The following is a 12,288-nucleotide window of genomic DNA, read 5'->3' on the forward strand; positions in this document are numbered from 1 at the left end:
CCAGTCGAGACCAGTTTGTATCAGCTCTGTCTTCAGTCATTGGTAATGGAAACGTGTGTCACGTTTACTGGGTGATGGCGGTCATTTCTTCTTCTACCACCTCCTTCCCTCTGGGTGACGCTAGCCCGGCTCCACTCATGTCAGTGATTGGGCGACAGAAATGGTCACTCCCCTGCGACCGGTGTTTCTTCAACGCCCGCAGTCTATTATCATACGAAGTTTGATTTCGGCTGGAGAGAAAAAATGACCCAGTGGATGTTGTCTGTTGTGTTCAGTGTCGTCGTTCATTGTTGTCGCACCAGTACGACGACGTCACGCCAGTGTATCTGTAGATAATGTACCCTTGCTAATTTTGGTGGAAATTATGAACATGCCAACCAGCAGATGAGTCATTTATAGGCTGTGAAATAGGAATTATTTTTGCTCATGTTGTCTGCACTCGTGGATTTATTTATCAATACTCTCTCTCTTCTGTCTTTGTCGTTACAGGTGTGTGTGTGTGAAGTGCGGCCATGCTGAGGTAGCAGCAGCAGCAGCAGCAGCAGCCTGCACATCAGGATGTCTGACAAAGACGAGGCACGGCTGAATGGGAGGAAAACGGAAGTGGCATTCTGTTACGTCAGTGATGAAGAGGGGGACGATGACGCCGGAGAAGATGAGGATGAGGGGATTTCCGGTGAGTCACCAAGAACAAATCCACCACAGACAGAATAGTTGGATGTTGTCAGTTAACATCATGCGTGATGATGCTGTGTGGGGGAAACACTTTCCGGTGCAGGACTCCCTGTTCTTTCAGTCACTGCAGATTGTTCTCTGAATGTTTGGCCTCGTGGCATCTCAAGCCTGTTTTGAATTTTTATTATATACCTTTTGTATATCTGGGATTTTTGAACCCTGGTGAATCTGTTGAGAAAGTCGATCAGCACCATTTCAGTCGCCACTGGTTGTCTCGCTATTTATACAATAACAACTACATAATGGCAATCGGTGACAACGATAGAGTTGGTACTATTTTGTATCGTTTATGTCGAGAATCACTTATAAAATGAAATGAAAACGACAATGCTAACTAACTTCCAGAAGAAGAATTTGCTGCCAATAATAAAGATGACTTCACCTGGGTCACAAAAAACAAAAGCATTTAATATAGTATAACAAGGGACAAACAAGAGAAAAAGCTTGTTTAGTTACCGTCACAGTTTAGTTACAAACAAATGTCAAAAACTATGCATCTGTGACACTGACAAGTGTAAATCTGGAGAAAGTCATTAGAAATAATCAAGAAACAAAAAGGCTTATGGGTAGATCTCAATATTTTCCCACAGCTGCCAGTCTGCTGAGGTCCACTGTGATGTCAGTGTGCAAACCAGAGACGATGTGTGTGAATGGAATGTGGGATCAGATACACCTTCATGGAATGCCACACTGACGCAGACCCTTATTTTTATCTTAGCATGAGTGAAACCACAGGCGTGTGCGTGTGCGTGTGTGCGTGTGTGTGTGTGTGTGTGTGTGTGTGTGTGTGTGTGTGTGTGTGTGTGTGTGTGTGTGTGTGTGTGTGTGTGTGTGTGTGTGTGTGCAAGAATGTTTATGCACCTTTCTGCACACACAGGAGGAGGCAGATCTTGGGTCTGTCTTCCTTCCATGGATAAAACACAAATCAAGGAGAAACTCGGCACACTTTGGCTCACGGCTCAGTTTCTGTTACTGTACTCTTCTCTACTGTCCACATGTGTGATCACACAGTCTCCCCTCAGCAGCCTCTGTGGCCTCGTGTCCTTCCATAGGAGGGGGAAAAAAGTCTCCTCCTTTCCTCATTTCTTCTGTTGCCAGCACATGTTGCATAACCCAATGAATCATCTAGTTCCGTTAGAGGCTAAGTTTGTGTGTGTGTGTGTGTGTGTGTGTGTGTGTGTGTGTGGGCAGATGTGTCTCTAGCTGTGTGTTTTTGGGGAGTAGGAGGTAAGATTTAAACTTTAGTTTGGTAACTTGACTGGTCTTGTTTTTCAAGAGAAAGGATTTGTTGTTGTTGTTGTTTTTTTAGTTTTTAAAGTTTTAGAACATTACTTTTTTTGCCTTCATGTCCATCCACAATTGTTAATGAAGGGGTTTTTTCCACCTATAGGCACAAAAAACGTTTTGTTTTTGGCTATGACTCACAAAGGTGTCTGTTTACATGATCGATTTTCATACAAATTATTTATGAGGTAAACTAATGCAATAATGACATTCTATATCCAGGTCAGCTTCACTGTGACATCATTTTTCAGGAGCAGAATATGAGACGGTGACCTCATTTCCTGCAACTTGACTTGTTGGCAGAAGTAAGCAACGGCGAGGGGGAATTCTAGATTTGAAAGTAGAGATGTAAAGAGGAGCTGTGACACAGTCAAAAGCACCTTGCTGACTTAGATCTCTGAAACTGGACCCAAAAGAGTTGCATTTCCCTCACTCTGAGTGCTTTTTTATTTGATTTGAGACAAAAGAATGAAAGGTTTAACTGCTGGAATAACAGATGTTTTTAGACTTATGTTTACATTTTAGGACTTGAAAGGCGGTGCTGTTTGAAGGTGCAGACATTAGGGTTTAAATAAGAATTGTGTGAGAGTTCTGAGAGTTATATGATAGATACTGCGCTATGTAAATGAAGTATATCATTATAGGTGTGTATGATTTACACTTTTTTTAACCACTGTAGAGGTCACATGAGTGCAGTATAAGACCTTAATTCACCCTGCGTATGCACCCACGTCTTCTCCAAGATGTCCTCATTATGAATGTTCTGTCTCGCGGCAGTTTTGAGAACATAAATCACTTTTATTGCACCAAATTATGGCATTGAATTTTGAACATTATGGGCCTGTCAAGGGATTTTGGGGCTCCATGAAAAGGCATCGCAGAGAAGGCCAGACCACCTCTAAAAATATAACACTGTGTGAAGCTGTATGTGATAATCTGCTTACATTGTAATTTGATGGAAGACGAAAACGACTCTGTTAGTTAGGTCATTTGTTATTTCTGTACATCTGATGCTGATGGTGCTGAATTATTTCCAGTAATAAATAACTTAAATAAACATAGACTTTGTCTATGGAGTGATCGTACAATCAATCATTAGTACAAAATACTAAAAGCAGCAGACTTATACATGTCAACAGGAAGTGTGTTAGAGCACAATTAAGTTAAGTGGCCTTGTTTATGTAACCACTGTGATTGTGTTGGTAAGTTTAAATCTAAAAGCTGCAACGAATAATCAATTCATCAATTACTAAGTCAACTATTTTGTTACTCGATTATTCGGTTCCACTGTTGTGGATCAAAGAAAACAAGTTCTCTGGTGATTTTTCAGCTTCTTAAATGTAAATATTGTCTGGTTTCTTTGCTCCATATAACAAAGAAATCATTCATCCTGACGAGACATTTGAGGACATCGTCATTTCCTGGTCTGGGAAACGCCAATCAGCATTTTTTAACATTTTCAGACATTTTATGGACCAAACAAATACTTGATTAATCGAGAGAATAAGCAACAGATTAAATGATTATGAAAATAATCGTTTACATCATGCAAAATTACAGCATTGTATATGTATATATAATATGTTATATATATATATCTACATATAAAATGTCTGTGCATGTCCTCAGCCCATATACATTTGTCAGAGGTTTATTACAGTGGGTCTGTGTTGCTTGCTCAGACTTGACGAGTAACGAGTACACACACATGCATGCACTTAGTGTGTGTGTCTGTACATGTGTTTGAGGGAGAGAGTGAGGCAGAAAGAGAGAGAGTTGATGATGAGCCTCGTCCTTGTGCTCTTCCTGTTTAATGCCCAGGCTTATAAAACATGTTTGCCACAGCAGTTGTGCAATTGACCCGGCAAAGCAGCTGGGTCACAGCAGATTAAGAATACTGTCATCTTTCAATAATTGTGTGTTGTTGTTTTTTTTTTAATGAAGTATGCGACGTTCTGCTCTTCCTACGTATCTACAAACACACACAGCGAAGATAAAGTGTCGCGAAATTACAGAACGAGCATGACATACTGTACCTAAATGTTGTAGTCCCCGAAAGATTACAATAGGGAAGGATTGTCTAACATGACCATGAGCCCAAAAACACAGCAAAACCTCACAAAAGAACGACTTGATACCAGTGTTGAACTCAAAAAAAAATAATTTGGTTTACTGTCGCTAATGGAAACGCAAAATAGCCGTACCATGGCAACGCGAGGCAGGCGAGTGGAAACACGCCATCTGAGGTGTGCTAGCACTGTATAGTGGAAATGCACCATCATGTCATTTCTGCCGCTACATGTCTTTCAGTCAGAGCAATAAAGGATGACGTGAGGTCATGGGAATTATTGTCTTGTTTGGTTTCCTTATGCATTTTGCTCTTTACAAGGAACGCTGCAACGAGTAAGTGTGACGCCTTAGTGACAAATACACACACTAAAATGAAAACACACTGGCTAACTAGTAGTGCGGAATATTTCTTTCCTCACTCACGCCTTCATTAGCTTCTACAGGTTAAAGTGTATAAGTGTGTAAGTATTTAGTGTGACCTACCTTTTACACATGATGATAATAGCACAGCCTTGGCTCTAGTGGACCTGGAGTGCAACCCTAATTAAAAATGTGCCAGTTTTATTCAAAACATGCATGAGCATGACATACACGTGAGTTCAACTCCTTGACAATTTGCTAATGTATAAAACCAACTTTCAGCCACCTTGTCCCAAATCCAAATGCTCACTGAAATCAGAACAGACAGAGCTGGCGATGCATTTAAACACAGTGCTATATGTAACATTAGTCTCGTTGGTTTTAGATAATTTAATGCAAAAATGTTACATAATCTGAATGGGATTATGGATGAAATCTTGTTTTGCTGCTTAGACTGTTTACTAGTTTACTTTCGAGGACAACAATGGTGGGGAAAGAGTGTCGAGGAGAGAAAAACGCATGCAAGCTTGCCTTCCTCACAAGTCAGTTTTGCTCTTGAGACATCATCACCCCCCGCTGTCTCCTGCGTATGTCCCACTGTTACCATAACAACTGTCACCAGGACGCCAGCCCTCTCAGAGTTGTGACAATTCCTTCCCTAATGGTTGACGTTCCCCCTTTCCTTCTCTTTCTACACTGTTTCCTTTTCTATTGATTTTTCTGAGAGCCTTTGTCTACTTTGTTTTGTTTGATTTTTTCCACAACTGTATTTTAAATTATCTGCTTTTCCGTCTTTCTGTTCTTAACTTACTCTCTCACAGAACTTTTTTCACTAATCTACCATAAAAACACAACACCTGACTATACAAAGCAGAATAGGAGTTTGCATGTTCTCCCCGTGTGTGCATGGGTTTTCTCCGGGTTCTCCGGTTTCCTCCCATAGTCCAAAGACATGCAGATTTGGAAACTGGTGTGAAAGTGGATGGTTGTTTGTCTCTACATGTGGCCCTGCAATGGACTGGCGATGTGTCAAGGGTGTGACCCCGCCTATCGCCCTATGTCAGCTGAGGGGAAGAAGGTGGATGGATGGATGGATGGATGATCATCCCACACAGAAAATGTATTAATGGACATGGAAATAAACGTGGATTGAAGATAGATTTACTAAATGAATGTTATCAGTAGGTTTAGAATTTATTGCAACAAGGAAAATCCATTTGTTTTATCTTTTAAGAACACTCATTGTTAATGTACGAATTACGCCTAATTATTAGTTGTTTTTGTTGGTGCGTCTTTGTGTTTAAAGTCATACTCCAACCTGTTGGTAGTCACTTTACTTAGGAGATGATGCCATTTCCTCCTTCTGTCTTGACTTAAAGTAAATCCCTTGTTATGTCTTAAGGACCTTTCCTGACCTTGTCAGGACCAGCAGTAGTAGAAGATTTAGACCTAAACCTGGTCCTAATGAGGCAGAGCCTCATATCTGAGGAACCAGTTAAGTTTAAGGCTGAGATTTCAGATTGTAGTTAGATTTAGCTCAGGGATACTGCTTCGTTATGGCTGTCTAATGAGTGGAAGTCAGTGTAGAGTGCTTTAAACCTGTGTGTGTGTGTGTGTGTCTCTGTGTTTGCACATGCGCACAAGCAAGACCATTCTTCAGAGTGACATTGAGAAATGGACTTGTATAGGTGGGACCAGTTTCCCAAAATAAATCGTCCTCTTCAGCATCACAGCACTGTTGGGGTGCCTGCAATTCTAGGTTACACTAAATGTTAGGTTAGGCATGTAGGTGTTTGCTGCAGTGCACCAAATATGTAAGGTCAAATGATTCAGCCGACAAATGCACATGCAAGACTGCATCTTAAAAAAATATGGGCTGCACGTGCAGGGTCCGCGATATGTGACGCGAAAGTATACCAGGCACTTGAAGAAGCACCGTTAAACACCTGTGTCTCTGTTGTCTGTCTATATGGATTATCTGGTGTGTGTTTAGGTGTGGTCTAATCTGAGATATTTTAGGACGGAACTCATGAGGTGAAATGTCTGAATCCTCATGTCGCATGATAAACATCTCTCTTGTGAGACAACACGAGAAGCTCCTGGTTCACGTATACATACACGTGCACCTCATTCATACCAGGTAGTCGATAAAGGTATTGTGTGTGTGTCTGTGTGTGTGTGTGTGTGTGTGTGTGTGTGTTATTGCGATGAAATACTTGACACTTCACAGTGCTTCCATGTTAGTGATGCATGCGTTGGTGTTTGTGAGTCTGTGTGAACAGATTGAAGGGTGTGTGTGTGCATGTTGTTGGCCCCCCATAGCTAAGATGATGCTGTAACGAGGTTTAGTCACACACACACACACACACACTCTCGTACATAGACACACACACACTCCAGAGAGCAGGAGAGTAATAGTCTGTTAATTAGCTTGTGGCTCCCCTGCCTGTGTGTAGGCGTGGGTAAGCAGAGAACACTCAGAAAAACAAGTTAACATGTTTCCTCCCACGAATGTTGCAGGCACCTGGTGGTTTAATCCGCTACAAGATGCATCACTTCGCCAGCTTAGGTCAGAAGTGGTCAGGTGGAACATTAGGTAGTTACTGTTGAAAGGGAGACTACTAATGTTGTGTTTTTCACTTTCAGTTTTCCACTCAGAAATGAACAGTGGAAGCAGGACCGTCTCCTCAGTGCATGATGTTTGCAGAGTCCTTTTGAGCAAACAAAATGAACCACAAAATCAAAACACACAAGTTGCAAACAAAAAAATAGATTTAACCATTCAAAAATATTGTATTTTATTTGTTTGAAAATACACTTTTTGATCACACTGTGGGTTTTAAATAACGTCTTAAATGATCATTTTATCAAATTAGGTTTAGGTAAAAAAATATATGTTCACACACACATATATATGTATATATATGTGTGTGTGTGTGTATATATATAGATATAGATATAGATATATATATTATATATACAAAGGTCTTTGTTTCTGTCCGTCCATACTTACATGCAGTCCTACAGTTTTTAAACCAAAAACTGTACTTCCTGTCCCAATGCACAAACACACACACACAGGTCTGCACAGCCTAACCTCTTCGTCAGTCCAAACGTGGGTCTTCTCTGTAGCTTTTGCTCTTGCCAACGCTAATTATTACCAAATTATTGTCTTAGTCTGACTAAAGTTGGACTTTCAACATGTAAACGCACCAGGTATCCCTAATCTTAACCATAAACAGTTAATCCCTAACTCTAACCTGAACCTAAATATTAGCCCCAAACTAAACCAGTTCCTCAGATATTATGTTCTGCATCTTTGAGTCTTTGAGACCATTGCAGTCAGTGGTTCAGCTAATATTCAGTCCCTTTCATTTCGTGTACTCTATATTGCATGCTAGATTTACCACACACATTTAGAAATGTATGCAAATTAATTAGACAACTAAAACTAAAATCTCCTCAGTGGGGCTCCCCAGATTTTTCCTCACTTACATTATATTTGCTCTAATTACCTTTCTTGTGTCAAGAGCTTGATTGGAGTCCCACTTGTGCCAAATTCAATTGATTTGTGCCACAGCAGCTTTATTACTTACGTGCGTTGCACAGACTTTACCTCTGCTCCTCATGAGTTCTCCTCCCTAACTTTAAACAGTTTACTGCGTGTTTTTCAGCCACGCCTACATGCCTTTTATTAAATGTGTATTAGAAGTTTATAAAACGTCTTTGGATATGCACAGGGAAAGGTTCTCTCATGTGTTCTCGCTGCAAAAACTCAAGTGATTTTTATATATCTTGAAATATCAAGTGTCACACGTTCAGTTGTACGGGACCTGGTATTAAGTCTTTTCCTGAGAAATCCATGTGTTCCATCCAGTTTTTACCCACAGAGTTTGCTCTGGTCGGCACAGTTCCGGAAAATTCTGCTAGTGTGTGAGCGGTAAAGATCCGTCCCAACCTCAGTTACAGTCGGTCAAACATGTTAGAGCCAACTCTGGACGCCATCGGGTATTGTGTAGCCAATGAAGAAGATTAGGTGGGACACAGGAAATGACGTCAGAAGACGACAGGAAGTAGCGCAGATATCTCAATTTCGATGCCGACGTCGACTTCCCCCATAGCCCGTCTTTTCTTCTTTGATTTGTCAGAGCTGAAACAACAGCAAGGGCTAAATGGTCAAATCTGCTGAAACCAGTCGGTTAGTGTGTGCTCCAAGTCTCTTCAAATTTGGTGAAGTCTGTGAAAGTGGTGTGGTGGCATGACCAGAAAGACAGAGACCTTTGCATGTGAAACATTCAGACGTTCCAATATACTGTCTGTGTGTTAGTGAGGAATGCTGAGCTGAAATGTTCATCTGGATGCAGGGACGTGCAGAAATTAAAACATGGTAGTTTGCGTGAAGCCTCACTCTGGATTCTGATGCAGAGTCAAATCACACAGAGGAAGCAATAAAATTGACTTCTTTGGTTCAATGTCAACAAGTAAAGGCTCTCGCTCTCTTGCTCTCTCCCTCACGCTCTTTCTCTCTGCCTGTCGGTCAGTTGAGGTTATGTAAACAGTGAAATGTCAGCTACTTTCCTTCCTCACAGGAGGCGTGGCTAGAGACCAGAACCGTGGCAGTATAGCAAAGGTGAGAGTGTGTGTGAGAGTGTGTGTGTGAGTGAGTGTGAGTGAGTTCATATGTTGCCAGGCAAGCTCCACTTCACACTGCTGCTGCCTCCTCTCTCCACCTCCCCCACCTCAGTATACTCCTGCTCTGTCGCCCCTCCCCCAGGCTCAGGAGAAATGTAAGGTGGGTTAGTGTGTGTGTGGACATGTGAGACTGGGCTCTCACCTTCCACCAGTCTGTGTATGTATGTGTGTGTGCGTGTGTGTGTGTGTGTAATCCCACACCACCAACAAGGGTTTAAAGGACAGTGGGGTTCATAGGATTGTTTTGAACCAATCGTCTTCTTCTCTCATTTCCTTCTTCTACTACATGCATTCACATTTTACCCTTTTTGGTAACACTTTGAATTACAGCACAATAACAACATGTGAATAATTATAATATAACGCAATTATTATTTGAGGACGACCATGTTTTTCTTTATGCAATGGTCAGAGAGCAGCTTGGTAATGATAATTAGTAAATGTTAGCATCAGTGTAAGGCCTTCACATAAAATGTACAAAATTGACGATAAGCATATCATGAGATATTATTACCATAATATTCCTGTTCTCTTTTCCATCTCTTTTCCTTTTCTCTCACACATATCCATCCTTCTGACTTCAGTCTACTTCAATGTTTTCATTGGAAAAGGAATATAATTCTTGTCAATTAACTGGTTTGAACGCGTTAACCCACCGAGGTCTTCACACCAATGCCAATCGGAGCCAAACCTGCAAGCACTGCAGTGTCGTTTGACCTGGAAGTTTATGTCAATTAAAAACAGCTTCAAATTGGTGTTTTCATAAGCGATAATGGGGTTTATGTGTGAAATATTCAAAAACTTGACCCGCGAATGCTTGGGTCTGTGACAAATCGAGCCAACCCGCCGGATGGTGTGACAGAAGCTGAAACCTGAACAGAAAAGGGCAGAAAGAAAGGAGTAAAATACATTATTCATTCGAGCTAAATTAAACCCATTTTCATGCAACATTTCCTGTGTCACCTCTCCCGCCATTCCATGTGTTTCTGTGAGGTGACATATCCGTTGGTGGATCTACAACTGTCAGTGCTAATGTAGTGTGACTCCAGAGACTCCAGATCACAAGGCAGCGTGTTGTGAAGTGTGGGATCCTCCAACTCTCAAAGTCATGTAGTGTGGACTTCTCACCTTTGATGGCTTTTGCATTCAGTTGATTCTGAAATTTCCTCTCTGTGGCATTTGTAGTGTTTATCGGAAATCAAGTAAAGCTTTCACAATTCAGGGAATATGACATGTGAACTGGTATTGTTAGTATGTGTTGTATGTCCTGGGAAGGTAAATGAGAATTAATTTTCCATCTTCGACACCTACCTTCTTCCCCCTGCTCCTAATTGGTTATTACATGTGATACCATTTTGGTTTATAAAGAATATGTCATATAAAAGAAAGATGTGTGTATTAGTTTAGTGCATTAAATGTAAAAAAGACATTACTCTCAGCAAGAGAAAATATACTTTCCACCAGTTATTTACCATCTGTAGTTTCCATTCAGGTGAACAGTCAAACAAACAAACGGAATGTTTTGGGGGTTTGTTTACTTAAAAAATGTGTGGAAACTGATTTCAATTGATTTGATATTAGTGAAAATTCTATTCTGTGAAAGCGCAGGGAAGACTCTGTTAACAGGAACTAACATCAGAAGCTGCTCAAAGGGGATTTACTTTAAATGTGTCAACATTATTAACTTAGAAAGTCAGCAATATTTTAAAATGCCCATGATTTTGACTTGTGGTCGTGGAGAGATGCACTTGGATGCCTTCTTGCAGTACATCCAAACTAATTAAAGGTAATCATTTTTATATTTTACATTTCTGATGGATTTAATTTCTCTTTAAAATCCACTCATATTTCATTTAAATGACCTCAAATTAACAATATTGCAGCTGTATTCAGTCAGTCACGATGACCATTTGCCCTCTGCACTGCTGTCTTTTCCTTGTCCTGGTTGAACCTCATTACCCCTGTTACCTAAGGCAGCCCCTCTGGAGGGGGAGTGGCTTGCTGACATCACACTGTGTCAGTTGGCCAGCTGGGAGGGGAGAGAGAGAGAGAGAGAGAGATGGGAGGAGGATGTAGACAGGAAACGCAGCACATAGGAGGGGGGTTCCTACACACGGCTGGCCGGGGGAAGCTTTCAGCGACTCATTGTTTTGTAATTGTCCCAGTGGCCCTGTGTCCTCACCGGAGCGCCCAGAATGCTGCGAGACAAGGCTACAGCTAGATGTTGAGAGCCTCACACTCATTCCGTTTCTTACACACTCACACAGACACGCTCGGTTAAGACGGGACAGTCAGGGACGTGTGTCAGCAGCATGAGTATGAAGGACGAACACACAGCAGCCGGAGGAAGTTTCTGAGAGAGGAGGCATGGATCTCTCACCAGAGTAGGAGAGGAGTAAAAACTTTGAACCATATGACATGGGTGAGTAGCAGGATTCTCTTTGGAGTGACTCTCTGTTAGGTCTCTTTTTTGCTCTCTCTCCACACATGAGTTTCTTCCTGTGTCTCTCTTGTGTTCCTTCTGCTGAGCGTCTCTGTATCAGCGAATGCCTACAGGCTCAAAGGTGGTGGTGGTGGTGGGGGTGGTTGGGGGTAGGGGTGTCTAGCACACTGACCTATATGTGGTGAACTGGTAAGTCTTTGACTCGGCCATGGAGGCAGACTACTGTGCGGAGGTTTCACAAGGCATAGTATGAAATGTATATGGATTCTTATCTCTCCATGACATGAAAGCTCATCCTTTCAGAGAGTCAGAAGTCTGTGCATGGAAGAAGTCTGTCTTCACAGTCTCTGGGAGAATGAGACATCAAAGTGTAATAGTAATAATGTTTTCAAAATCTTTTTCAAATACTTGCCACCAGTGTGTTCATTTTAACTGAAAACGTATACGATGAGGTGAAAAATGTCTTTACGAAGATGCTGTATACTCGTTTTTATCACGGGATGAACATGGCGACAAAGACAAAATGACACATATACGACTGGTCAACAAGAATTTATCTTCAAAAGATAACTGACAAACACGATTGGGTTTTTGTCTTTACTACTTTGCTCTGTTAAAACAATTCATAGTCACAATAAATCCAAGAAAAACCTTAGTGTAGCTTTCCCTTTTAGTTACAGCCTTTAGTTAAAACAGTGTGTGAT

At 41.3% G+C, this 12,288-nt stretch overlaps 1 protein-coding gene across 2 annotated transcripts in view; it reads left to right on the forward strand.

The window, feature by feature from the left end:
* Window positions 1-505: 505 nt before the first annotated feature.
* The window catches only part of LOC122777181 (helicase ARIP4-like), a 38,822-nt gene continuing 27,039 nt past the window's right edge, over window positions 506-12,288 (forward strand). The window contains exon 1 of one of the 2 annotated variants that reach the window (XM_044038227.1): window positions 506-676. In XM_044038227.1, the coding sequence (XP_043894162.1) occupies window positions 559-676 (118 nt within the window). In that variant the 5' untranslated portion in view covers window positions 506-558. Of the gene's footprint in view, window positions 677-11,313; window positions 11,564-12,288 lie in introns of those variants that run through there. The other variant, XM_044038229.1, reaches the window with a different exon arrangement.

Source organism: Solea senegalensis, linkage group LG11, assembly GCF_019176455.1.
Source record: "Solea senegalensis isolate Sse05_10M linkage group LG11, IFAPA_SoseM_1, whole genome shotgun sequence".
NCBI lineage: Eukaryota > Metazoa > Chordata > Actinopteri > Pleuronectiformes > Soleidae > Solea > Solea senegalensis.